This window comes from Corapipo altera, unplaced genomic scaffold (assembly GCF_003945725.1).
Source record: "Corapipo altera isolate COAL_440 unplaced genomic scaffold, ASM394572v1 230, whole genome shotgun sequence".
NCBI lineage: Eukaryota > Metazoa > Chordata > Aves > Passeriformes > Pipridae > Corapipo > Corapipo altera.
Genome location: NW_020885002.1, coordinates 932,039 through 959,550, shown reverse-complemented (window position 1 = coordinate 959,550; position 27,512 = coordinate 932,039). Strand labels below are relative to the sequence as shown.

General features: G+C 40.6%; 1 protein-coding gene across 3 annotated transcripts in view; it reads left to right on the top strand.

The window, feature by feature from the left end:
- The window catches only part of KDM3A (lysine demethylase 3A), a 30,961-nt gene extending 3,900 nt beyond the window's left edge, over window positions 1-27,061 (top strand). For all 3 annotated transcript variants that reach the window (XM_027667192.1, XM_027667193.1, XM_027667191.1), the window contains exons 4-26: window positions 1,951-2,061; window positions 3,539-3,641; window positions 4,508-4,632; window positions 5,098-5,170; window positions 5,255-5,343; window positions 7,542-7,693; window positions 8,703-9,274; window positions 10,482-10,683; window positions 12,920-13,134; window positions 16,182-16,334; window positions 16,556-16,651; window positions 16,981-17,108; window positions 18,778-18,964; window positions 19,460-19,629; window positions 20,431-20,667; window positions 21,073-21,244; window positions 21,751-21,841; window positions 22,414-22,544; window positions 23,333-23,452; window positions 23,541-23,680; window positions 25,422-25,598; window positions 25,701-25,835; window positions 26,317-27,061. In XM_027667192.1, coding sequence (XP_027522993.1) covers window positions 1,951-2,061; window positions 3,539-3,641; window positions 4,508-4,632; window positions 5,098-5,170; window positions 5,255-5,343; window positions 7,542-7,693; window positions 8,703-9,274; window positions 10,482-10,683; window positions 12,920-13,134; window positions 16,182-16,334; window positions 16,556-16,651; window positions 16,981-17,108; window positions 18,778-18,964; window positions 19,460-19,629; window positions 20,431-20,667; window positions 21,073-21,244; window positions 21,751-21,841; window positions 22,414-22,544; window positions 23,333-23,452; window positions 23,541-23,680; window positions 25,422-25,598; window positions 25,701-25,835; window positions 26,317-26,397 — 3,660 coding nt within the window. In that variant the 3' untranslated portion in view covers window positions 26,398-27,061. The remainder of the gene's footprint in view (window positions 1-1,950; window positions 2,062-3,538; window positions 3,642-4,507; window positions 4,633-5,097; window positions 5,171-5,254; window positions 5,344-7,541; window positions 7,694-8,702; window positions 9,275-10,481; window positions 10,684-12,919; window positions 13,135-16,181; window positions 16,335-16,555; window positions 16,652-16,980; window positions 17,109-18,777; window positions 18,965-19,459; window positions 19,630-20,430; window positions 20,668-21,072; window positions 21,245-21,750; window positions 21,842-22,413; window positions 22,545-23,332; window positions 23,453-23,540; window positions 23,681-25,421; window positions 25,599-25,700; window positions 25,836-26,316) is intronic.
- The last annotated feature ends 451 nt before the right edge of the window (window positions 27,062-27,512 follow it).

The window sequence follows — 27,512 nt, the reverse complement described above, 5'->3', positions numbered from 1 at the left end:
TGGTGTGTTTTGCCTGTGGACACAAGAATGTATTTTTATGACTTTGCTTCTCTCCCAAACCACTGTTCTGTACAGTGTTAATTCCTTCTCCCTCTGGTCTCATGGCTCTTTCCTTCTTGCATGAAATTGCAGATAAGAATAGAGAAAAAGGGTAAATAATAGGTTTTTAAGGATAAGCCTGTATTTTTACTTTAAAGTTCTTGTTTGACTCTGCCTCAAGTAGTGTTAATTCTACAGTGGTTCTTGATCCTGAGACAAAAATAATTCAGATGGTTCTTATGTGATGTCTGCCTGGCACAGGTGATTTGTGAGATTTGGGTTTTCTGCATGTAAAAACATGAGATACACTGTATAAGGCAGAGAACTAAGCTTCCTGTAACTGCTATGCATGGCTGGATAGGCAAATTACCCAGGAGAGGTGAACAGGGAATGTTTCTTATTAATGTATTCAGCCAGTATAGTTCTACTTGACTACTTTGGGTATTGCTACTCAAGAAAGTAGTCGTGAGATAAATGAAGATGCAAACATGTGAACTTGCTGAACTGCAAGTCCAGCATAATTCATGTTCATGTTTTAATACTTTTTGCTAGGTGTAAATTGTGCAGTGGAATTCATATTGCTGTGTTTTAGCTGATCTTTTTTTCTTAAGCAAAGCTAATCTAAGCAGATATTTATTAGAAGTAGGGCCAAGTGGGATGAGGGAGGAAGTGGAAATAGGAATCCTTAATTTTATTTCCTGAGCTGTGGATTAATATCAGCAGTTCTAGTGGTGATTTTGCTGATAAGATGGTGTGAAAACCTGCTTATTTAAACTTAGCTATTGTCCATTTCCAAGTGTCTGAACAGTTCTTAGTGGAGAATTTGTGCATAAGGTTTTTTTCCTGGTGTGTTTGACATGCCAGTTCATGCAGGGTGCATATTCCAAAGCTCATTTAGCAGAGGGACTCTGTAGGATAAAGTGATTGCCAATTCTGGAGCTTGCCTTAGCAAAAAATGCTTCTTCTCCCTTTACTGCCACGCAGGGCAGGAAAGAAAAGATCATAAAAGAGGTGTGTGTGGATTTGTGTTCCTGACAAGTGGAGTAGCTCTGTAGAACTCTTGTTAATGCCCAATTGCTCCTGGAGAGACTCTTGTCCCTCCTGGGGTGATCCTGCCCCTCTGCCAATGCTGACCTAACTGAGGTGAAAACAAGAATAGGGAAGAAGGTTTTTCTTTGATCAGTCCTTAGAAAACCCAAATATATGTTCTACCAGAATGATTCTCTTTTTTTTCTTTTAAATGGAGCACAAATATATCTTATTCTTGGCACCTCTGTTGTTCCAGGCTCCTGATGCCTTCCCACTCAGAGCTGTTACTGCAGGGCTAGGCAAAATTTAACTTTGAACATATTAGGAAGTGTTCAGAAGCTTTTAAAGGAAATTTTTTTTCCTTGTCTGCTCTTGAAGCCTCTGGTGTACCTGAACACAGCTTCATCATTGCACTGCAGTGGTATAACTATGAGGCTGTCCAAGTCATCACACATGCCTAAATTAAGATTTCAGTATATTGCCAATGTACAAGTTATGAGACCTTCATTGTAAACCATTTATTGATTTGCTGGTTATTCCCTCAGTCTGCTATAAAGGAGGGTTTTTAGTAACACATCCACCATTAGAATTATTATATCAGTAAATTGTTCACGTTGAGATGAATGAATGCTAATGACAGCCACCTGCACTGAATTCCAAACTCATTCTAATAGATGAAATTAATTTCAAGTGTAGTCCAGTAACTCCTTCATTAAGCATGTATTAGAAGTTTTATTAGAAATTTGCTTTCAAGAGCTGCATGTAGATGTAGTAGCTTAACAGCGAAATAGATGGAAAACTAAAGTAATCTTTTAAATGCAAATGATGAACGATGAGCTCTTCTTAACTCTGTTTCTAAGAACATGTTTATCACTTTTCTAGACTTACAAGTCCTTGGTGGACAAAGCTGGTATGGGATCACTGGTTTCAGTGCGGTATCTGGGCGAGGAGAGATGCATTTTTCTGTCTAAGGACCTTTTGACACCCATCCAGGTAGGTGTTTATTGCCATAACTCATAAATATCTGTTCTGAATGTAATGTGTCGATTAAAAACCTTCTGAGGCTGATCCAGGACGTGGTCACTGAGGAGAGCTGGCTGGGGGAGTGTGCTGGGACAGTTACTCAGCTCAGGTGACAGCAGTTGCCTCATGTTTATCTTGGGGATAACCTGGAATAGTTTCCCTTTGTTCTTGTGAACAGGACTGTCATTACCATGAAAGGAGTTGCAGGGGAGTCAGGAATTAATCTTGCTATTTAACAGAAGCACATCACTGCTAATCCTAAACAAATGAGGAATTGGGCAGAATGTAAATGAGGTGGTTGAATTACAGTCCCTTCATTGAGCACCAGGAGGACAGTTTATTAGTGAAAATTAGGTACAGATGGGTTGAAAGATTGCCCCTTGTGAGTGGCTGGTCAGGTGTTTACAAGAATAGTATCTGCTAAGGATAAAGGATTTAGCCTTTTCAGGAAACTACTCTCAGGACCTATAAACAGGCTGAAATAAAAATAGTAATAGATGTCCCAGGTCCAGACTGCCAGTAGTCCCATCATTAGTTTCTGCTTTGACTTAACAGTCAGGAAATGCACAAGTTCTCTTGAGGAACTAACCAAAGAATCACTAAAAGCTAAATTTGAGCTGTATGTGGTTGTCTTGCCTGTGTTGGCTCAACAGCAGGGTGGAGGTGTCTTTATGTAGAAACCTTATCTCAACACTGCAGAGGAGAAGGTTGCTTTACTGGCATCTGGCCCTTCAATCTTCTGTCTCTTACAAATACCAGAGCAGTACCTGGGACAAAAAGAAAACAAAACACCAACCCCAAAAAAACCCTAAAACTCTTTTCTTAATAGCAGTCTTTGAGCCTTGGGTGGAAATTTGCTCTGAACTTTCCATTTCAGAATCAATTCTAATTCGAGAATTCAACAAGCAGCTTGTTTTACATACCAAAGAAGGGAAAAAAACCCCTCAACTGTAATATAAATACATGATGCCCAATAATTATGAATGATTTAGATGTAGCTGACTCTGTTTTCATTCATATGTACATTTTATAATGGTATCTTGAGATGGATTGGATCTTGGCATTAATCTCATGAATAGAAACATAAAACTTAAATATTTGCATCTGCTCAGGACAAATAAGTTGCTACTTCTGAGAACTTAAAATCTTACATTGAACCATCTATTTCTTAACAATCTACTAAAACAAAACTGGGTTGTTTTCAGAACAGTGTTAAAGTGGACTTGGAGAGCTCAGTTCAGTCTGACTTGCAGATGGTTGATGCAAATTAGTGGTAAAAAAGTGGTGTCTGCTTCAAATCCAGCATCCTGGAGCTGAAGTAACACAGTAATGAGAGACTTGTTGGACTTGTATCAGTTGCTTCCATCTTCTTTCTAAATATTATGGGGTTTTGTTACTCAAAATCATTATCCTTAATACAAACTTACGCTCTTTTTTTCATAAATAGGATGTGGACAGTTCCAGGCTTTCTCTTAAGGATGATCAACATGTAAATGAAGAAATCCAGGCTTTGGTTAAGAAACACCTGGATGAAACACGCTTGGTCCAAGGTATGAGCAGACTCTGGAGCAGAAAACTTGACAACAAGTCCAAAGGGAAATCTCTTCAGTGATGGTTTAATTCATTGGTAACCTGTTCTAGGGGATAAAAGCTTTTTAATAATACTGGTTCTGCTTTGACAGTGAATGCAAAATGTGAAGGATTGTAGAGATTTAAGTTTCAAGTATTTCCCTTGTAAGAGTGAGTGTGTAATTTAAGTGCACACAGAGGGCCTGATACTTGTGAAAGAGAAACCAAACTTCTAGAAATTCTCAACTGAAGTTAGCTGGAGTAGTTTATTGTTTCAAGTAACTTGATTTTTTTTTGTTTGTTTGCTGCTTGTTTATAAAAATCTTCAAAGCTTTGAATAGAGACTTCCTTTTTAGTCAAATTAAATTTGTTGGGTTTAGGTTTACCAGCTTCCAGTTCTTAATTACTGGGTTCATATGAGCATATTTGTAGTCACGTGCTTGCATGTACAAGGAATGTCTTGCTTTTATGGAAAGGCAAATATTGCAGCTTAAGAGTTGCCATTTCCAATACTGTAAAGAGAGGAAAAATTCACATCTAGTCATTGAATCTTCATTTCTGTGTCCACTGATCTGCCTCACAGTCTGAAACCTGGAGGTTAGTCTGGCCTCTGCTGTGTCTTAGCCTCCACACAGCTTCATTGAACTATTCCAGGAAGGAGGTAGCTGGAACACAGTTGTATAATTTTTCTTCCAGCTTATGTGGAAGTTGTCTAAAGGTTCTCAGTTTGTTTTGTTTTCTTGCATTTTGCATGCAGTACTGTTGGCAAATTCATATTGATAACTATGATGATCTTCATGCCTCCTTTGTCTCAAACTCTTTTTTTTTTTCCCCCCCAATTTTTAAGGTGGAAAAAATATCATTGGTTCAAAAATTAGAATTTATAGCCTGGATCCATCTACTCAGTGGTTTACAGCAGTTGTTGTCAATGGCAATCCAGCTACCAGGACTCTGGAAGTCAACTGCCAGGAGGTAGGAACCAGTTGCTGTGGGTTTACAAACAGATATGGGGAATGGGTAAGAACTTCTATTTATATCCCCACCAACACAATTTTTATTTCTGTCTTTACTGTAATCTTAAAACACAGGGATCAGTGTAGTGCAGAATTACCCAGAGTGTTTCTGTGTGCTGCTGGTAGATTGTTAAGTAACAAATGTCCTTCTATGCAAAATGAGGGAGACCTGGAATTTGTATTTGAAGAGTGAAGCAAACATGACTCTGGTTTCTTTGCTCTCTGTGCTGTGCAGACAGTGCCCTGAAACACCAGTTTGGGTGTGTTTTCCTGCAGAGTCACTGTCACATGGCATATTGTTAAACTCAGCTTGGTATTCAAAGATCCTAGAAGTGTCTTAAGTCCATACCACAATATCTGAGATAAATATATTCAAATAGTAACTTTCACCTTCTAAATGACTGCTTCTGTTTCTTGTTCCAAGATTCCAGCTTTAAAAACTCTTGATCCGGAGTTAATTCATGTTGAAATCATATATGACAACAATGGGAAGTGTGGTAAGACCTATTACTGTTTGTCCTTCAAACACCAAGTAGGTTATTTGTGATGAATAGACTAATCTTGATCACCTTCTCTTCCAGATAAATCAAAAAGAATTGGGGGTGTGAAAAGGAAGTCATCTGAGAATGGTGGAAGTGGTGATGCTAAACACACAAAATCTTCTCCTGAGGTAATGTCTTGCTCTGTTATATATGACTGTTATGTAATGGTTATGTCACTTCTCAAAACAAGGATTAGATTGGAAAGTAGAATAATAAATCTCTTGGAGGGTGTGTTGAGTCCTTTCAGACTTGTCTGGGCATGAGTAGAACATCTTGCATTGTGATAATAGAAGCAAAAGTTACTAAACCTTGAAGGTTGGTGGTTTGTTGGTTTTGTTTGGTTGGTTTATTTTTTTTTTATTATTTTTATTTTTTTTTTCACTTTTTGCCCCTCTTTCTGCTTAGGAGTTGGCCTGCCTGGTCATCTATTCTGTAGTGGGAGAAAACACAAAGTAGTTCTCAAGTCTATAACCTTTGCTTTTCATATTCCTTCTTAAACTGTTTTGTACTTGAACCCAAAATCTTTAGCTACACTTGCATCCTTTGGGGATTCAAGCTACACAAGCAGCAGTGTGGAAGAAGGTTTTTTCAGTAGAGAAAGGGAGTGTGGCTGCTTCTCTGGTACTTCCATATCTACTCTCATTTCTTTTGTGAGTGACCTGCCAGGTATCACTGAGATAAATAAACTCTCAAAGGTCAAAAGACAATGCTGCTAAGTGTAGAAATGCAAATGAAAAATGATGACTTGGCTGAAGAACAGTACATCAGACTTACCCTCTTATTTTGACCCAGTGTTTCAGGCCAAAAACTGCACTTTGGGCAGGAGTAGCCAGACTTCTGAAAGCTCTGGAGTGGTGGGGGTGTGGGAGGGTTGCATTTCTCTGCTTCTGTGCAGAGTCAACTCTGTGTGTTTCATTCATCAGTGGATATAATTATTAGCAATCTTCAGTGGCTTCACAAAGATACAGCAGCAGGCAGCAAGTACAGGATAAGATTTCTCAATGAAGAGAGTGTCCTGTCCTGTATTTACCACCGAGGAGGAGCCACCAGCAAGTCAGAATGGAGTAGCAGTGCATTGCAGTCATACTCTGCTTGTGTTTCTACAGCTCTTGAGCACCTTTAGCAGCTTGGGGGTGTTCAGTTTGCCTTTCTTCAGCTTTCTGCACATCCAGCCATTGAGCAGCCTGCTTGATACAGACAAAGCTGGTCTTTATTTCACATTACAAATGCCCTGCAGAAGATTTGCCATGATCTCCGTTCAGAGCTTGTTTCAACATAATTTTTCCCTGAAGTAGTAAAGTTAGTTACATCTAATTTTCCAGTCTGCATTCCTTTGAAGGACTGGAGCCTTTATCACTTTTGTACTCTTTGGGAGATGTTTTGCAGCTGTTTTCTCAAAAGGGTTACAAGTGTGTGTACTTTCTAGTAAGGGAAGCATGAGCTGTGTTGGTTTCTCTTGTTTTGGTGGGTGTGAATATATGGGAGTGATAAGCTGAAGTAATGTTTTTTTGTTTTACTTGGTATGTGATAGTACTGGGATTTCTGATGTGGAGTTAATTATCTCCAGCATTTGTTTTTGAGAGCTTGACTTGATGCTTGACAGCTGTGTAATACCAGAACAGAGAGGAAATATTTTGGAGTTGATTCTAACAAGCCTGTAGTGTAACTTCCAGCAGTAAGTTGAGCATGTGGGAGTAAAATATGGACGTTGGAGCTGAGGAAGGACCCCCACAGAAAACTACTGTTTTCAAGACACTTGCTAACTTGGTGGGCCTGTTGTGTTCCTAAATGGATTATAGATTTGTGAGGCTGGTGATTTAATCAAGACAGGATTTCTTTGCTTAACACTTTCTAGAATCCTGTTACAAAGATCTTTTTGTTGCAAGGAAGTTCACATCTAGATTTTGGTAATGCTGTCAGGCTGACTTCAGAGTTTTCATTTTCTCTGGGGCTTTCAGAGGAGCTCAGAAATCTATTTCTGAATAACAGTTACTGCAATTAGTTTAGAAACATCGTTGTACTGGCAGTTACCAAGAGCAGAGCTTTCTGCCTTCCTTTCCGCTTGCTTAATATACTTCCTTTCCCCCAAAAAAAGTTTGTTGTTTATTGGGGGAAAATGAATTGACACAAACAGTCTTTCATGGAACCTATGAGATTTAAAAGGACACCCTAAAGTCTTTCCATCTTAGGAACTGAGTGAGTCTTTAATTTGCTTTATTAAATTTGGTAGGAAGAGCATTAATATATTTTTCTTTTTAAGCTGAACCCTGCAAAACAGTATTTCTGTTATCCTGATTTTTCCTAACTGCCCACATCTCCCTTGCAGGTTTCTCCCAGCCAGGGACATGTGCAGTCAGTACCAACCGTGCTGGGAGAAGCATTGCTGGGATGTACTCCTGCAAATAAAGACCAAAGGCACCCAGGGCTGCCCCTGCCAGCAAACTCACCACCCAACCTTGGTGCAGAAACTCCTCAGGGGTAAGGAATGACTTTGTGCTTATGCTGATGTTTTTTCCCTTCAGAAATAACTCCAATTCTTAACACAACAAACTCAGAGGTCATTTTAAATAGCTGTAGTGGTTACTCTTCTGTAAAATTGATGTAGAAAAGTGTTAAACTTAGTTGACCTGGATAAATAATTTACTTTCTGATGCCATGTTCATCTTTATCTTGGAGGTAGTGGCCCTTTCAGTGTCCCAGGCCAGTGTCACTGCCTCGTTGTACCCATCTGTACATGGATGCACACGTGTGGTCCCTGCTTGTTAAATGCATTCCTCCCCTGCCCACAGGAAAACAGAACAGATTCAGGCAGGTGTCTGCCTCCTTGCAGATCAAATACTTGTACTCAGCTGTACTTCTGCTGAACACCAGTGGCTTTGAACAGGTACCCCCAGTTCTGTCACAAAATGGGCATAATGGTAGAAATAGTGTGACAGGAGAACTCAAATTTGAAGTGCTTTAGGGTTGGTTCTACTAGTTTTGTGTCTTGTCTCACATGCTAAATGTGGAAAACATGATTTTTCTTCTTTTTAGCTTTTTGTTTGAGAGGTTTTGCTGTCTCTGATATAGACTTGTGGTGTCAACCAGAAGTTCCTTGAGAATCTTTTCACACAGACATGCAAATGAAATTAATTTGGTTATTCAGCAGTTGCATGGGGAAAATGAGAAAGCAACTATTTAATTGTGAGGAAAGGTAGCGGAGTAGGTGCAGCACCCAAAATTGTGTGTACCTACACAGGCATGGAGATTTATCATTCTGTCTAACTCTGGAAAAAAAAAATCAACCCCAAAAAACCCACCTCTAACCACAAACCTATTTGACCTCACACAAAATTTAAAATCTTGGACCATCAGAATTCAAAGCACGTAATTAAATAACTGAATTTACTCTTTCAAGCTTTAAGTATGACTCGATTGAGCAGCTGATGCCCTGATTTGTTTGACACCTTTTTCTCTGCCTAATTTTACTGCATGTTGTGTGTTTCAGCACATGTAGACGGAGCTTACCAGAAACTCATCCTTCCTGTCTTAGTACTGGAATTAAACCACTGAAGGGAGATCTGACGGCCTTTCCTAAAGTGGGGTTCGTGTCTAAGGAACAAATGCAAAATCCTAACGGTAAAAATGGTAAATACACCTCTCTGAAAACCTCAAGATCCTCACCTTTGACTGATCCAACTAATGAGAAAGGAACCAACCTGAAAAACGCAAACGAACCTCTCACGAAGCCCACAGCGAACTTCCCCAAGGAATGCATTTCTGTGAAACAGTTGCAGAACCCCAACTCTTCCATAGCAATCCCCAGAGGCAGTGGCACTGTTGAGCTGCAGCGGACTTTAGACTGCAGACCCTCGACCTCAGATGCTCATCTTCTCTCCTTTAATGAATCTGGAGCTAAATCACAGAGCACCTGCAGTGGCCAGAACAGCCACAAAGGAAACAAGATCGATGAACTTGCAGACATGGAGTTTTTTATTAGAAGAAATTCAAATGAGATTCTCTATGACAGAAATGAAAGTGAAAGCTTTTGGACTGGAAGTGCCAAGGTCCAGGATAATAGTAAGTATTTTTTAAAATTTCCTGTCACTCGAAAACCCTTGTGTTTTCTGTCTAGCTACATAGAGATGGGTCCTTTGTTGCATATGCAAAATCAGTACTTTAAGTTGTTTGAGTGAATCTGGAATGTAAGTCATTTTGTGCATTCTTTTACAAGGGGAATGCAATAAACTTGGGAAAAATGTCCCTTTCTGACAAAGGAAAAGGACTGATCATTAATTTTATTAGAAATAAGTTGTTACAAGATGTATGCAGGGACAGAATGGCAAAAGAGGTTACAAAATCAAGGTTCTGTTTGCAATACAAATGGTGATGGCATAATGAGACTGCCTTTTCTTAGCAGTGGTCCTAAGTTTTACAAGCATGGTGAGTTTTTCTCAAAGCTGTGTTCAAGAAGAGCTTTCATTTAAAAAAACTGTCCTGAAAGCAAAACAGACAAAAATCCAATAACCACCATCAAAAATCAAACCCCACCCCAAAACAACCCACCTTGTTTCTCTTTTCCACTTGGTGAACTCTTCAGTTTTTCATGTGGGACAGAATGGGAAAGGCTGTTGTTGTTTAAGGAGCTGCACTCCTGCTGTCCTGTGTCCTGCTTTGTATCAGGTGGTGTAGCTGATCCTTCAGGATTCTGGGAATGTCCCTTTCTTTCCAATCTTATGTTGCTTGGTCTTAGATTACTGTGTCCTGTTCTATAATTAGTACATGTACATAGCCAGCCAGGCAGGCTCTGTTGTGCCCTGTGAGGCCTCTCTGGAGTGTGGGAGGAAGGGAGATGTTTGGCATCTGTTACAGAAAGATGGTGAAAGCTGTTGCATCATGAAGGGTGAAAACAGGACTGAGAAACAGCCAGGTTTTACTTCTGTCCTCATTTCTTGTGAAATGTTGCTGTGTGCTCTGGTCTGCTCAGGCCTCAAGCTCTAATGGCTGAAGAACTTCCTTTAAAAGCCCATGATCTTTCAGAGTATGCCTCTGTGGAAGACTAAAAGAAGCTGTTAAACTTGAGTCCACAGACTGTGTGACTCCAGTGGAGCCATGACTTGAGACTGTGGGGACTGGAGAAGAGGCTTCTGCCGACTGCAAATATTTTTAGCATAACTTTGTTTCAATGTAATGTGAAAAGTTTATGTGGATCTGTCACTAAAATAACATTTGCTGGCACCTGTGTGCGAGAAGCTGAAGCTTTTCTGATCTGTGCTCTTCCCCACAGTAATTTCGCACAAATCCATCTTATCCGATGCTGCCAAAGTGAAGAAGCTGCAGCAGAGTGGGGAGGCTTTTGTGCAGGATGGTTCCTGCAATAACATCGCCCCTCACCTGCACAAGTGCAGGGAGTGCCGCCTGGACAGCTACAGGAAGAACAAGGACCAGAGAGACTCCACTGTCTTCTGTAGATTCTTTCACTTCAGAAGGTAAGAACAATTTGGATACTCCTTAAACGTGAAAAACGTGCCTGTGTCTGAGCTGGACATCTGACCTTTTCTGAAAGGGGGGCTGTTGAGTGCTCACTGTTAGGGATGACATGGATCTAATCTTCCAGGACAGACTAAAACTCCAGTTATTTGGTCAGAATGGTCTCCTGTAGGTCTCTGGTTCAAAGCTGCTTGATATGGTGTGTAGCTATGAGGCCAATATACCCAACTAATGAGTGGTTGCCCGTGGTTTTTTTAGCCCTTAGAAATGTTACAACTACCTTATTTGAGTAGAAAGTATTTTGGCAGGACTTTGAGCTCTTGATTTTGCTGTTCTGGGCTGAGTGCCAGCGGGATAATGTGAGTTGAGTTTGAGTGGAGATACTAGTGAGGAGGTAGATACTGTGCATGTCTCCTGAAGTTTAGTAGTTGGACATAAAATGTTAGCCATGTATCCACAGCTGTGGAAGAGTTGCAGTAAGTGGCTGGGTCTTCTCAACTGGAGTCTGAACTGCATTTAAGCTTGCCACAGAAACATTTCATCACAGCACTCACTAGATTTCAGGAGGGCAGATGGGGAGGGGTCAGCAAGGCAACATCAGGGAAAACAGTGAGTGATGAATGGTGGTTGCTTTTCCAAACCTAATCTGCAACTTCACTCCTTTACTCCCCAACCTACTTCCTTACACCCTCTCCACCTACACCCCAACCCTCCTCCAGGCCTGATTCTTGAGTTAACAGTCCATCTTTCGATGTTTTATCTCTTTAGCTCTTAAGACACCATGACCAACAGTTTCAGAAAGGTGTTAAATTGTTGCTTGAAGCCCACCTGTAAGCCCAGGGTGGTTGTTGTCAAACTGCAGTGCCTGACTGGTTTTTAACGTGTTCTTCCTTTGTTTTCAAATTGTCTAAATAATTTCCATGAACTCCTTGATCTCATGTTTAGATGTCCTTGCATGCTGCTTTTCATTGCCCACCACACACATTTAAGCTCTGGGGCATGGACTGTGTTTTATAGGAAGAAGTTAATTCTGATATTAGAGAGGAAAACCAAAAATACTAGTGATCTCAAGGGAGGTGGGAACCTTACTTATTACCATATTTTTTTCAGAGGAATTCCTTTCTTTTGGGTCTCTGGATAGAATAAAACACTTGTAGGCCTGTAGACCTTCTGAAGAGAAAAAATTGAAAGCAGAAAGATGACAAAGATCATGAAAAAATACTCTTCCACTCTTTCATTTGTTTATTGAGGTTTATTTTACCACTGCATCACTGTTCCCTTCCAGGTTTTGTTGCTAAAGCTTTAAAAAAATGAAGATGTATTAATAATCTGTTATTTAACCTCAGATTAGAGATTGTACCATATTAAGTCTTGGGATAACCTGATGTGTGAGACCAAAGTAACAACAGTCTGTGCTAATTCATCTTCTCAGGGTAACAATCCAGACTTACAGTGCAGTTCAAAGCAGTTGAATCCTTCAGTTTAGATCTTGAAGCTGGTAGAACTGTCCCTTTTTATTGAATGTGAAATCTCCCAAGTCTGGAGATGGCATTTGTCTGATGATGGCAGTTGCCAGCACATGTTCTCATGCCACACTTAACACTCCTCAGTGAGCACGTGTTGTCATCAGAATCAAGTTTCCTTTACAGCATTTAGTAAAAAGGTTCCTGAAGTCCTGAGCAGAACTTTTCATGTTTTAATTTAAGACACTACTAACAGTACAGATCTCATTCTTTCCACCTACTCAGAATCACTCAAGAATCTCTTACTCAAATTTTGCTTGGTGCTTTTTGACAGCTACTTCCAAATGAATTGTTAGTGAAATATTCTATATTTGAAGCATTCTCACTTCTCTTGTGTTGTACATAGTTCTAGATTAAAGTCTTGCTGTTGCCTCCTCCTAGATGTGATCCTTAATGCCAGTGCATTTTAAAAATTGTTAACCTGATTTGGTTTTATGTGAATAAAAGACAAACCCAAACATTTTAGTTAGGAAATCTACCTTACTACAAAAACTAGATATTTTCAGTCTTTTTTGTTTAAAACAAGCAGTACATTAAGCATGCTTCATCTTAGTGACCAGTATGTTTACCCATGTCTGTTGTAAGCACTGAGTAAACTCATTGGCATACAGTACACATGTTTGCAGTTCAAGCATTGACTGATTGGAATGAATTTAAACCAATAAAACGTTTCAGATTATGAGTTTTTCTCCTTCTCCCCCTCTTTCCTCAGGTTGCAGTTTAATAAGCATGGAATACTGCGTGAGGAAGGCTTCTTAACTCCAAATAAGTATGACCCTGAGGCTATTAGCTTGTGGCTGCCTTTATCCAAAAACGTTGTGGGTCTGGATCTTGACACAGCCAAGTACATCCTTGCCAACATTGGAGACCACTTCTGTCAGCTGGTGATATCTGAAAAGGAAGTTATGGCAACGATTGAACCACACAGTAAGATCAGTTTGTGTTGAAGTAATGGGTGTTTTCACAGCTTTATGTGAAGCTTTAAGCTTTTGACTTGTGTGAAAATACATTACATGTATTTGGAAATGTCACATAAGACTTGAGTGTTTCCTTCTCAAAGACAGGGAGTGGTGAGAGCCACTGTGAACTTGTGTCAACAAGTCTTTGCTTGCAGGCAGAGGGAAGGGGAAAAGTAACTTTACCCTTTGTCAGAAGACATTTCTCAATTTCTCAAATTACTTTTCCTGTTAAAGAGGGTGTAATTCTGTTATGAAACAAAGTGTAAAGAAACCCCAGAATTTAAGGAAACCGGGAGGTAGCTGACAATAAAACCTGTTCTTAGCATGTAAATGAAATACAGCTTTGACTTTGACCAGGTTTTGTTAAGTTGCTTTGGTCCTATTTTGTTAATGCATCATGGGCCTAATGCTGCCTGTCAGGACAACAAAGAGATATTTTTCCTCCACCTGCAAGTTTTCAGTGGCACTGTTAGGAGTGATCATGTCCAGTCCTACTGGGCACAGACCAGAGAGGGGCTGGTGATGGGGTGACTGACTGGGAACTTCATTAGTGCAGACAGGGCAAACCTGGCATCCCCAAACACTGGGTTTGGCCACATCAAAACTTTTGTGTAGCAAATGTGAGCAGACAAAGGGGGGGAAGTCTGTGATCTTGCATAATCACTTCTCAAAGTAGAAGGACTCTTAAAACTGTATTTGTGTTCTGGATTATAAGTGAACGACTGAGTTGCAGAGCAGTTTGGGAGACTGTCTGCCCACTGTCTGCTGGGTTTGGGTGCTGTTGACATTAGATAAAAAGACTGTATGAGTTTGGCAGTCACTCCTCAGCCCTGAATAGAAGAGGAGAAAAGCTGAACAGGCTTAAATGCCCTTCAGAAGGGGAGGGAAGACTTGAGATATTCCAGAAATGCTTGCTGTGGGGTCTGATCCTGGACTACTTGAAATCTGTGAGCTCTGCTCTTCCCTTGAACTGGAGGATACTCTGACCTGTGGAGCCAAAGTATCCAGTGACAGAGTGAGAGGTGCAGACTGGAATACTGGAACACTTTCAGAAGGGTGGATTTTTGGGTGGAATTCATGCAACAACAGGGAGGGGTCTCTTTAATAGCAGAGGATGCACCTGTTAGCACAGCTACCAGAAACATCCTCTGCTTAAAAAAAAGTCACATGGGAGTTCTGGTGTTGGTGTGAAAGGAGCAAAATCTCATTAATTCCTTTTTGATTGTTTATTGCCCTGGCTGGTGAGAGTAAGGAAACTCAGTTCATTAAAATGGAGGTTATTTGTAATGCCCTGCATAGGAAAGAAATAATTTAGAAGTCTAGATGTTTTGTTCTTTGACAGTTCAGTTAAAAAGTGCTCACTCAGCACAGGGAAAAGGGAGATTCTTCTGCCAGTGTGGTTTGAAGTTATGATAAATTTTTCTTGGTAGAATTCACTTGAAATAATATGTTTTCATAAGAACTCTCTCACAAACCGACCTTTTAAAAAAATGTGACAATATTTTGTTCAGCTGCTTTAAGGGAATCATTTGTTTGAGTATTTTTGCATTTCACAGTGTGTATCAAGTCCAACCCTTCTCTTTTACCAGATAGAATTACAAGAGACAATTTTTTTAAACACCAGTGACTGGTAGGTAAAGCCACAAGACAAAACAAGTATGAGGGAGAAAATTTTTTGGGAGAACTTCTTTAGAGAGAGTTCCTTAAAAGATTGGTAGTAAAGCAGGAGTGAGATTATCCCCGTGCAGTAAAACATTGACCAGTGTAGAAGGAAGAGCTTGTTAGGTCACATTGCTCCTTGGCCACCAAGTGCCAAAAGGAGGGACAGTATCAAACTACAGAGGAGAACCAAAGGAAACAGGAGGAGTAGAAAGGGACAAGGTTCCAAGAGCTGAAATATGAAGTGACATTCAAAAGATAACAAATTACTTCATCCTGTTTTGGGGAAATTGGAGGGTTGACCTCTAAAATGGTAAATATCCTCTATGTTTTCAGAAGGCAGAGAAGAATGGAGCTGGTGATATTTAGACTTGTGTCTCCTGAAAGAATTTTGAAGCAAGTAGTTAAACAATTTTTACCTCCTACTTAAGAACAAATTGTGCCAAGCTATTCCAGTGTTGTTCCATACATAGTTAATAGGCATTATTCAGAAGAAAAGCAACAGATGTCTTGGATCCTGGTGTGGTTTTTTTTAGCACACATTAGGACATGGTCTCTCATAACTTTCTTTTAAAATTAAGAAATGTTGTGGGCAGGAAAGTTTCAGAGAAATTGCAAGTGTGGAAGGTGGTAGGAGGAGGCAGGTGTGTGCTTTTTGTCTAGTCTGTTTTTCTGCCTGGCAACATAATGAAATGGAGATCAAGCTAAAATCTGTATATAATCACAGAAAAATAATACAGCCCTGTATTGCCATGTGGGTTTTTTGGAGGATACTGTCCATGTTTGGGATGTTTGGAGTGAGCTGAAAAAGTGACTTGGAGTGAGGAAAGTGGAATATAATGGGTATAATAGGAAACCTGAAGAGCAGTGCTTTGGGGAGGAAAATTCACCATTCTGACACGGTCAAATATACACCTATAAACACAGAAAACCTCCTAGAAGGAGGAGAACTACCTGCCCACTGTGCTGCTGAATAGAGAACAAGGACAAGTTGGTTGTGGCAAGCTGGACACTACGCTTAGCTTGCTATAGTACCTTAATTTATTTCCTAGAGTAGCTGTGGAATTTCCACTTAGGAAGGTGGTAGCAGTTGACATGTTAACCCGGGCAAATACATGTCAGGAGTAGGAGATGTGGTTGGTTCTGCACAGGAGGAAGCAAAGTGGATTTGATTGTTTAAACTCTGTTCCAGACTTGCTTTTGTGAGTCTGTAAGGGCAAAAGCTTTGTTTCGGAGTTCCAGTGCAAAAAAAAAAAAACCTAAGTCATATCACTGTAGTTTTTAAGCAACTGTGTTTAACATGCAAATGCTGAGTGTTGTTTGAGCTGACAGTGACTGAGCTGTCTCTGACCACAGGGCAGGTGGCCTGGAAGCGCGCGGTCCGCGGCGTCCGAGAGATGTGCGACGTCTGTGACACCACGATCTTCAACCTCCACTGGGTCTGCTCCAAGTGTGGCTTTGGGGTCTGTGTGGATTGCTACAGGATGAGGAAAAAAAGCTCACATGAAGGTAGGAATGCTTATTGCTACTGTAGACAGAGAGGGAAGAGGGGAAAGAAAAATCTGTGTTTTGAACTTGGGAGTCAGTAACAACCTTTAAACAAGACAAAAAACCTTCCCAACAAAAAGAGCTTGTTGTAGACCTGTGGTTCAATGTATCAATAGTAGTAAAATATGTGGCTTTCCAGAGCAGGGTGCACTAATAAAACATTGTAATGGTTTGTTTTACAGATGATGACTCGGATACTTTCTCCTGGTTTAAATGTGTGAAGGGGCAGGCACATGAACCAGAGAATCTGATGCCTACACAAATAATTCCCGGAAAAGGTATTTGGAATAATTGATTGGGATAAAAACGTTCTGTAGGCTTTGCTATCTTTTGTATGTTGTTGATGTTGTACCGAGTGAGGTTTTATTTTAGTAATAAAGTTAATAAAAGCTTAGTATTTATTATCTGAAGACTGGAACAGCCTGTGTGTTTGACACTATTTTATTATCTTTGATCTTTACCAAGAAATAGCAGAACTTCTTGTTTTAATGATGAACTGTATTCACATACTATTGTTTACTTGCAAGCACACACAATTTCTTAAAAACTCAGTGAATGCTGGATGTTCTGGTTACATGTGAGCTCACTAATGACTCTCTTCCTCCAGCTCTCTATGATGTTGGTGATATCGTTCACTCTGTGAGAACAAAATGGGGAATAAAAGCAAATTGTCCTTGTGCAAATAAGCAGTTCAAAGCACTATCAAAGCCAACTCTAAAGGAGGACTCAAAACAGGTATTGTTACTGCCTCTCACTATGTCTGTGCAGTATATGTTTGTGTCAGTCTACTGCATAGGCTTGAAGCCACTGCTGATTTGTCTTTGTGGGTGTGCCAACCCTGACCTCTGTGATAACCCCACCATGTAGGGACAGCTTGTATTCACTGTTCATCTTTCTGGCTCTTTAAGTCTTTCCTTAAGTTTTGGGGAAGGTCTCCTTGTGTCCCTTTGGCACACTGATGCCTCAGTAGTGACCTGTCCTTGACAAATGTTCAGTGAGGATTTTTAGAGCAAAAGTAGGATTAGATGGAGAGAACCCATAAGAGAAGAGTCTGAAGAACAGACCAGTGGGAATGGTTGGGAAGTGTAGACTGTTCCTTGGGTCCTGGAGATAAAAAACATGCAACATCTAAAAGAATAAATAAGATGGAAGAACACTGGAAATCATAAGAGCTATATATGAATAAAATTGTGAGGGCTAGAGCAGTGTGGAGAAGCAATGATTTCTCTGGGAGTCCTGGTAGAAAGTGTGCTGCTCCTTATATTAAAAAAAAACCCCAAACAACAAAACCCTACCATATGTTTATTTGTAAATGGATGTAGTGTTCTTTGCTTTTAAAAATAGAACACAAATTAATAGCTTAGTTTTTCAGAATCTTGCAAGAAACTAGATGAATTAAGTAAATTTTAATAGTTATGTACTTATTTGTAAACTTATTTTGAAAAGAAATGTATTATCTTAAGTCTAAGAAGTGGCTGAACTTGATTTTGGTGTTGGTAATGAACAGAAGAGATGAAAAATATTGTGAAGTGTTAAAAGTGAGGGAGATGGTTATATGATTCAAAAGTTAACCTGTGACTGACCTGGCTTCAGTCTTCTGAATTGAGATTTCCTGTGACTGGGCAAACAGCTGTATTGGAATTTACTGGTATCTCTCTGTAGAATTAGGTACTACTCTAGTTGTGTGAGGATAAGTTCATTAAAGTTTGAAACACTTCCTGTTATGTCATGTTTGGAATTCTTACCAAGGATCAGCAGTCAATAAGAGATGAAATATAGAACATAGCAATAAGCAGACAAAGGAGCAGAATAATTTCTTGGCTTGAAAGCTTTTGAGTAGAGAGAAGAAACATCACCAGTCACACAGGAATCCCAGGGCAAAGCAGTAGCTCTGGTTAGTCTGTTACTAGAATCTCCAAACAAGCACATAAATCAGCTGCAAAGGGGATGTACAATCCTGTGCTTGTTTAGACCTGGCAGGTGAGTGGGCTTCTACTGCCACCTTAAGATAAAAGTTTAGGAGAGCTAAATATCTGTTTTAGTCCACTGAACTGGAGCTCCAGCTTAGCCCTGGCTGAGCATCAGATACCACTAGAATTGTGAAAGTGCTGCTGTTAAAAATGCATTTAGTTCCCAAAGCAGTCTCAGAAAATGCAGTTGGGAAGCTCAGCCTTCTGTGCCTTCTTGGCTGCTCCTGAAGTTGGGAGATCCCAAATCCTGCTGAACTGTCCTCCCTGGGTGACACTGAGCTGCAATGCTGACCTCTTGTGGAGATCAGATTTTTTTGAAGGGCCAAACTATGTTTCTTTTTTTAAAGAATGTATTTGGACATCTTATTGCTGCTTTCCCTTTCTGAGTAGAGCGTGTCTGTGTCTGATCAAGTTCTCACTTGGGTTTTTTTCAGCACTTGGCATCTGGAGACAGGCCCAGCCTTCAACATAACAGTTTTGTCCTGAGCCCACAAGTCACTACGCACGATCCTCCTCTCAAGTCAGCACTTGGAAGCAAACAAACTGCTTCAGTAAATTCTTCTCCTTCATTTAATTGGTTTTCAAATCTAACAAGTGGAAACGTGAATAAAGAAAACAAAGGTATGTGCAGAACCATGTGAAGAGTAAACCCTCTGTGGCTGTTTGTCAGAAGAATATAGGTCAGACCCAGCAGCATCTTGTGCTGAGAATGATGTCATCTGCCTGCTGGGATGGATGTTCAGTGCCTGTGCTGCAGAACTGGCCATGGCAATGGCTGGGAGTAAAACCTGCCAGGGTTATCATATTTTGTTCTGAAAACTGGATTAAAATCCCATTGATGCAAGTATTCTTGAAAGTTCGGTTTGAAAATGTATTTATTTTAAATGTGTGATTTTAAAAAACTTTGGAGTATTGAAGAAAGTTAAGTGAAAGGAGTATTTCATCTGCATGTATTGAGGGGAGATTTATATATATGTGCATACATACCTGTATATGCATATAGGAATATCTTGTCTTAAAAAAAAAAAGGGGGCAAAAATCCAAAGTATATACTTTTCATCCTTCAGAGGATTAAGCCTTGCTTCACTGTCAGTTGTCTTCTTTCCTTCACTTCAGAGAAACTCCTCATACCGATTTCAAAGAATGAAAACAAACCTCTGCAGACACTCCCCAGCTTAGCCAAGCCAGCTGCAGCCCTGCAGACATTCAACAGTGCAATATTGACCCCCGTGAGCAACAACAACACGGGCTTCTTGCGGAATCTCTTGAACTCTTCTGGAGGAAAGGTACAGGAAAAATTTTGTTTTACTGGTTTGAGTTCATTCCAGGCTTAGGCAAGTGTTCTAAACTTGTGAGCAACTGCCACAGGCACCTGTCACAGCAGGTGAAATTCTGTCTTTGTTTGGAAAAAGGACTTGTTCAGTTTCTGTGTCTCAGTGCTCCATTTAGTGCTTTCCAGAGTAGTGGCTTAGTGGTACTATCAGCAAGTCTTGCTTGGTAAGGGATTGGGAACCAAGTGATGAAGCAAATTAATTTCCTTAGGCTAGAATCTGGCAGGTGCATTGATTGGGGTGTCCATTAGACTCAAAAAAAGAACTTGGAGCTGGAGGGAGGAACATTCTGTGGTGGGTGACTCTTCCACATGTCATTTGCGGACGGGTTCACTTCAGATGTTTCTGGGCTTTGTCTTCTCTTACAGATGTGACTTGAAAATGGTGGGGTAAAATACTGGCCTTGAGAGTTCCTTGCTGGAACTGCATTTTTCCTCTTTCATATAGAGCAACTTCTGTTCTGTGCTGCATCTGCTGAGTTTCTGCAGAGTTGCTGAAATGTAAATCAGAGCAGAACTTGTTATACCAGAGTTCTGTAGACAGTGTCAGACATGGCACTGGCATTTAATGATGGTGCTTTTCTAGACAACAAAGTTCTGCTTTTTTTTGTTTGTTTGTTTCTCTGCACAAATGTGAGCTCAAGTGAAAAATTTTGGAAGTGGCAAATACCTTCCTAAATGCCTCCAGGACAAGGCAAAAGAAAAGTGCACCAACTTTTTTTTGTTGTTCTTTCTCTTTTCCCTTTTTTTTTATCAGACAGACAATGGACTCAAGAGTACACCCAAAATCCTTGATGACATTTTTGCTTCCCTGGTGCAAAATAGAGCCATTACAGACCTGCCTAAGAAGCCTCAAGGACTGACTATAAAGCCCACGATAATGGGCTTTGACACCCCTCACTACTGGTTGTGTGATAACCGCTTGCTGTGTCTTCAAGATCCCAACAACGAAAGTAATTGGAATGTCTTCAGGGAGTGCTGGAAGCAGGGACAGGTACTTTAAGCTTTGTGTTTTTCCATTTGTGGTTAGTGTGCTTTGCTCTGTGGTTGAAGCACAGGTACCAGCTTGCTGTGGTGATAAGCAACAGTTAAGCCTTCATCAAAGTGCAACATGAGCACTGGTAGAGCCTTTGATAAAAGGATGTGTGGTTCACTATTTAAATCAGTTTCTAAACATATTGGTGAAATTATGGCTCTATATAAAAAGCTGCCTCGTTGTTTGAAATAAAGAATGATCAGATGCATGGCAGAATTCTGGTAAGGCAGGCTGAGCACTTAGTTTGGAAAAGATGTTTTCGAAGTGCCAGCATTCAGTTCAGTGTATTTTATGCATTACCCTGTTGTAGTGAGAATTTTGGGCATTTAATAATTCTTCAGAATATGTTCTTTTTCTTCCTAGCCTGTAATGGTGTCAGGAGTACATCACAAATTAAATGCAGACCTCTGGAGACCAGAGTCCTTCAGAAAGGAGTTTGGCCAACAGGAAGTAGATCTGGTGAACTGCAGGACCAATGAGATCATCACTGGAGCTACTGTGGGGGACTTCTGGGATGGATTTGAAGATATTTCAAGTAAGTACCATGAATCATCATTCCAGTAGGTAAAATTTTCAGCAGCAATAATGTTGCCCTAGCACAGATTTGTGATCCTTAAGCAGCATAAAAGATGTTCCAGGCTTCCTCTTCACCTTGGACACTGTCTGCAATGTATTCTCACAATTTATGCTTGTGGACTGGATAGAAACTGTTGTTCCCATGGAGGACTCTCCTTCAGGAGTATGTTTGGCTGCCTTTAGTCTTTTGGGGAGGCATTCTGAGAAAGTCTGGAATCTTCCCAGCAAGTAGGTTCATCTGTCAGCTTTTTCCCTAGTTGAGTGAAGCAGAAGAGCCAAGAAGGCAAGTTCATGTGACAACAGAGTTTATCAGTGTTGTGACAAAATTCTGTGTCTTTGGTTCTGCATTAATAATTGTGGAAAGAACATGATTTTAAACTAAGATAAGGGTTTCTTTGTCCTGAATCTTTGGAATTTGAGAAGTACTAGTATTAAAAACTAAGTCTTACTAATATTTGAAATTAGGTCGCCTGAGAACAGAAGAGGGAGAGCCGATGGTGTTGAAGCTCAAAGACTGGCCTCCAGGAGAAGACTTCAGAGATATGATGCCTTCTCGGTATGAATTCCCAAAGGAACTGTTCATTGTGTGGTATACCCCCAAAATAATGGAATGTAGGAATACTGTGTCATTGGGAAACCTGCTTCAACTTTGTGCAGCAGTTGGCCACGTGTGCCACATTTTGTTTCTCAGAGATGCCTGACATAAATGGAAATCCTAAAAAAGTTTCATCCTAAAAATTTATGTAGTTGGTTGTATTTACTGCCAGGTAAAGTGAGCATGTAAAATTTCTCAGGAGAGGTTTAAGTTTTGGAAGCTTCCTAAAAGCCTGGATCATTTTGAAGTCCAGAGTTCAGCTGAAGCTTATTTTTTTTTTTCCAAACATTTTTAAGTATTCTGACTTAGTCTGTGTGGTATTAGTTGAGATGATTACATAAGGAAATAGCATTAGTCCAGAGAGGTTAAAGTTGTTTATCTGCTGTATTCCTATGCCTTTTTTTATTCCTTTTCATGGTGTCCAGTAAACTCCCTGGGGGAAGGAGTACACTCTCTTGACTGCAGACAGCTTTTGTTGCACTCTTTTTTTTTTTTATCAGTTCCTAATGTTATATTTTGCTGTATTACATTAGGTTTGATGATTTGATGAAGAATATTCCATTGCCAGAATACACCAGGAGAGGTGGGAAGCTCAACCTTGCCTCTCGACTTCCCAACTATTTTGTGCGACCGGATTTGGGTCCCAAGATGTACAATGCTTATGGTAAGGAGTCTTTCTAAAGGTCACGTTGGCCACACATTTCAAATTGAAGTTTACTGTAAATTGTGTGAATCCATGCTGTTGTAGGTAATTTGATTAATCCCATGGATCTGAGAACCTGACTTTGGCTCACGTATAAGTATTAGTGATATCCAGAGCATGATACGATTTGTTTTATTAAATGTCTTTTTGTCCACTTGGTTTCAAGCCCAATAGCAGTTATTCCCAGTCTTCCAATCAACTTGCTCCACAGTCTCTCTTTCCTGTAGCTGGCCACATGTATTTGTTGTTTCTCTACTTCTGGCTGTATTGCTTTTGTTACTCTCCTTTTTGAGCTGTGTCATTTCCTTTTTAATCTCTTCTTCAGCAATGTTTTCTGTGGCTGGTTCCTCTGCTGTCACTTGAAAGACATTTGAAACTAAATCATCACGGCCAGTAAAGAGACTGTGGCTGGTAAATACTGCAGCAGCTGCCTTTCAGAGTGATACTGCTTTATTCTAAACTGCTATAGAAACCCTTTTCTAGCAGGACTTTAATATGACTTCTATATATCATACAGGCTAGATATAGATCCAGATCAATGTTGTCAGCTTGTCAGCAGATCACTTGGGAAGACACAAGATTGGGCAAGGTCCTGGACAGAAACTGTACTGCTGTTCTGGAAGCATTTGTTGGTAGAAGTAAAAGCTCTCTGGTCTCTTCAGAGAGTGCTGCTGAGAGTGGTGTAATGTTTATCTCTGTCTTACTAATGGATGTGCTTCTCTTTCTTTGTTTTTTTTCCCACCTCCCAGGCTTGATAACACCAGAGGACAGAAAATATGGCACAACCAACCTGCATTTGGATGTGTCTGATGCTGCCAATGTCATGGTTTACGTGGGGATCCCCAAAGGCCAGGCTGATCAGGAAGAAGGTGAAGTCTTTGCTGTGTTCTGAGGGGGGTATTTTTGTGGTTGGAGGGAAGGTCCTTTAGTGTAACTGCTCATGTTGACTCTCAACAGAAGTGCTCAAAACCATACAAGATGGTGACTCTGATGAACTGACAATTAAACGTTTTACTGAAAGCCGAGAAAAGCCCGGAGCTCTGTGGCACATTTATGCTGCTAAAGATACAGAGAAGATCCGGGAATTCCTTAAAAAGGTAAGTTGTTACATCTTAGAGACTGATCTTCTGTGTGGCCCTGCAAGTATTTATATCCTTGGGCTTTCCCCCTTCCCATCCCAGCAGTTCTGGACACAAATACGCTCGAGTTGTATCCAAGACAAAACTTGTTGTGTGCCCTGAGTCTTGTAGGGTCTGAGGAGGGTGAGGAGTTGAAACTTAAAGTTACCTTGTATGTAGATATACTCCTTTTACCCACACTTCTTACATCATGGTTAATGATGTTCTGTAATGATAAAGAACTGTTTTCTTTAAAACAAAACCACAGTTAAATTTTAAAGTAGACCCTCCTTAACAGCCTGTGAGACGTTCTTGAGAAATGTCAGAGCAATATATGCTGCATAAAGTTCTTCCTTGTTCTGTCCCTCTTCCTACCTTTTTTTTTCCCCATACCTTTACGAGGTTTGGGTTAAAGGAAAAATGAGGTATTTTGGGTGATGTTTTCATGGGAGTTAAGGGTTTAATAGAGATGTGCTACTACATCCAAAGGGCTTGTTTCAGTGTTTAAATTCACCACAACAGTCCAGAGTTCTCTGTGGTCTTAATTTTGAAACTTCTTTGGTGCTCTAAAGTGGAAAAGGACAATACATTGAGTTTAAAAGGATAAATGGGATGATCTGAACAACTGTTGGTGTGGTCAGCCTTACTGCTGTCTTAGTGGAAGCTTGGAGAGGCTGCAGCAGATCTGTTCAGTATTAACAAAGAACAAATCTTAGAGTTGATAAAAAAGGATAGTCAGTTTGATAAGCATTAGCACTTGGAGTTTTGACATCTGTCTCACACCTCAGTCCCTTGCAGCTCACACAGTGGCAGGTGTGGGGCTCTCAGCATCTTGTCATGGAGTAGAACCAAGCTGGTTTTCTCCTCCCAAATGAGTTTTTGGGCTAGGCTCCTGGGTGTAAATGACTGCTGCAGCAGGTTGGATTTATACAGGAACTTTCTGCAGAAACTTTCTCCCCAAAGCCCTAAAATTTCTGCCTTGTGCCTCCCAGCCTTGTATCTCCTGAAAATCTGGTTTTTATCATGTGGGTCAGTGAGTACACTGACTGATTGTGGCCTCCGGGCAGACACCTGCTGAATTCCACACTTGGGAGTTTCTTCCAGTTACAGGCTATAGAATCAGAATGGTTTGGGTTAGAAGCTTCAAGATCATCCAGTTCCAACCCCCCTGCCACAGGCAGGGACACCTTCCAGTGGACTAGGTTGCTCCAAGCCCCATCCAACCTGGCTTTGAACACTTCCAGGAATAGGGCAACCACAGCTCTGGGAAACTTGGCCCAGTGTCTCATCACTAATTTTTTTCCTAATACTTTAATCTAAATCTGTGCTTCTTTGGTTTTAAAGCCATCCCCCCCCCTTGTCCTGTCTTTCCATGCCCTTGGAAACAGTCCCTCTGCAGCTTTAGTAGCATCAGAGCACTGGTCCCGTGTGTGACAGTGGTTCCCACTGTGAACACATCATTTACTTGACCCTTCTGTTCCTTTCCGATGTCCATTGGGATTACCTGTATTTCCTGTATCCACATTTGCAACATCTCTGTGAAGCCAGAGGGACCTGACAAATGTAGAAACCTGGACAAACAAAGAATCCACACTTCCACTGTGTAACTCTCCTACCTGAACACACGGTGCAAGTCCCTCTGGCACACGTGTGTGTGGAATACAACTGGACTGTGCAGTCAGACTGGTGTGGTAAAATGCCCGTTGTCTTGTGACTCCAGGTTGCAGAAGAACAAGGCCAAGAAAACCCCGTGGATCACGATCCCATTCATGACCAGAGCTGGTACCTGGACCGACCGCTGAGGAAACGCCTTCACCAGGAGTACGGAGTTCAAGGCTGGGCTATTGTACAGTTTCTAGGAGATGTAGTTTTCATCCCAGCAGGAGCTCCACACCAGGCAAGGACCAGGGACATTTATGGCCTGACTGCTCGGGGGCAGCCCTTTGAGCACGTGGCTAATGCTTGTTTGTTCTCTCTAATGCTTGTTTGTTCTCTCTAGGTTCATAATTTGTACAGTTGTATTAAAGTTGCAGAAGACTTTGTATCCCCAGAGCATGTCAAACACTGCTTCTGGCTCACTCAGGAATTTAGGTATCTGTCGCATACGCATACGAACCATGAAGATAAACTGCAGGTAACTTCCCAGTGCTCAACAGAACCCTGTCCCTCTTGACCCTTTAAAAAAAACTCCACCAAAACCCAACAGACAGCCCCCACCAAACCTAGAAGGGCTGTGGCCACGCAACCCAAATGCTTTTGTGTTCAGATCAGCTGTAACACATGGGATCTTGGAGAGGAGTTTCTATGGTTTTTGAACTGTTGGCTTTTTTAGTAGTTTTGAGGAAGCCACCTGAAGCTTCTCCTGAGCTTGTTTTGAATAATTTCCTTCTGTCACTTCTTGTTTTCCCCCCAGCTGAGCTTGCAATGCTCTCCTCAGGCCACAGGGCTCACTTGATGTCCTGTTAGAATTTGAACCTTGTTTTCACAGGCTGGTGATTTATTTGAAGGCTGTGTCTGAACTGAGCTGCACAGGGGGTGGGGAGGGAGGTGGGAAAGCTGGGAAGTGACCTGTGCTGTTTGCTTGTATAACCAAACACCTCTTCCTTTCCTGCCAGGTGAAGAATGTCATATACCACGCTGTTAAAGATGCAGTTGGGATACTGAGAGCTAACGAATCCAGCCTTAGCAGACCGTGACGTAGAGCGCCTTAACCACACACACTATGAAACAGAAGCGTTGGCAGCTGTTTTACCTACTCAGTCAGGACCTCTGTGGACTTTGAGATTATATGAATGTTACCTCATCTTCCTTTCAGCAGTACCAGAGGGTTGTGGTACTATGTTCTGTGTATTCTTCCAATGTTTACAAACCTGATATGTATATGTAGTAATATGTATGGACTGTGGCATACTGTGAATGCTCAGTTGCAATAGAACTTTATACGGAGTTGCTCTCCAAACTGTACAAAATACCTCCTATAGAACTGTTGGGAACTATTCCAAATTACTCGTTTGAAAAATATTACTCAAGGCATTGTAAAGCTTCAATTTTCAAAATTTATTTTGGGGTGGGAGGAAGTAATGGAATCACTGAATTCAATAACCAATTTACATAAAGAGTAAGAATGCAGTTCTGGAATTTCACATTAACATAGAACTAGCATTTAAAAGTAGCTTTAAGCTATTGTATAGTAACATAGAGATGGGGGTTAACCATCTTTAGGTAAATGTATTTAAATTTCTAAATGTTAAAAAATTTTTGATCAAATGTCTTCTGTTCGAAACTGCTCTTTAATTTGAACTGTTTGATTCTCTGGTTTTTAACACTGAATGGTCTACATAAAAATTCTTCTATTTCAGATACTGTTCCTTGCCTGCCCTTTTCAGTTGACTCTTTAAAGTGTAATTAATTTGATGCAGTGCTTTGAAATGCAAAAGAAAATGGTGTATCATAAACTGTTCACACTGTGTTCTAAAGTATTTGAAGGCTTAGGGTACTGAATTTAGTGACAGATCTGTTTATAGCTACTTTTGGTTAACCCAAGAATGACTTAGCTGACTGACTGCTGCTTCTGGGCTGCTGCCAGCACTGTGTGGTCTGTGTCAAACGAGTTTCAGTGGGAAAGGGCACAAACAGAACTCCAGAATTACTTGGAGAAAGACCGAAAACATCACAAAACTTAGAACAGGCACAGGGGACAAGAGTGGAAAAGTGCATTTCTCATCTGCCAAGACAACCCTGAGACAAAACAAACCTTTCTGTTCTTCAGTTCCTTCCTGGAACTGAAATGTGCAGGATAAGGATGGCTGTT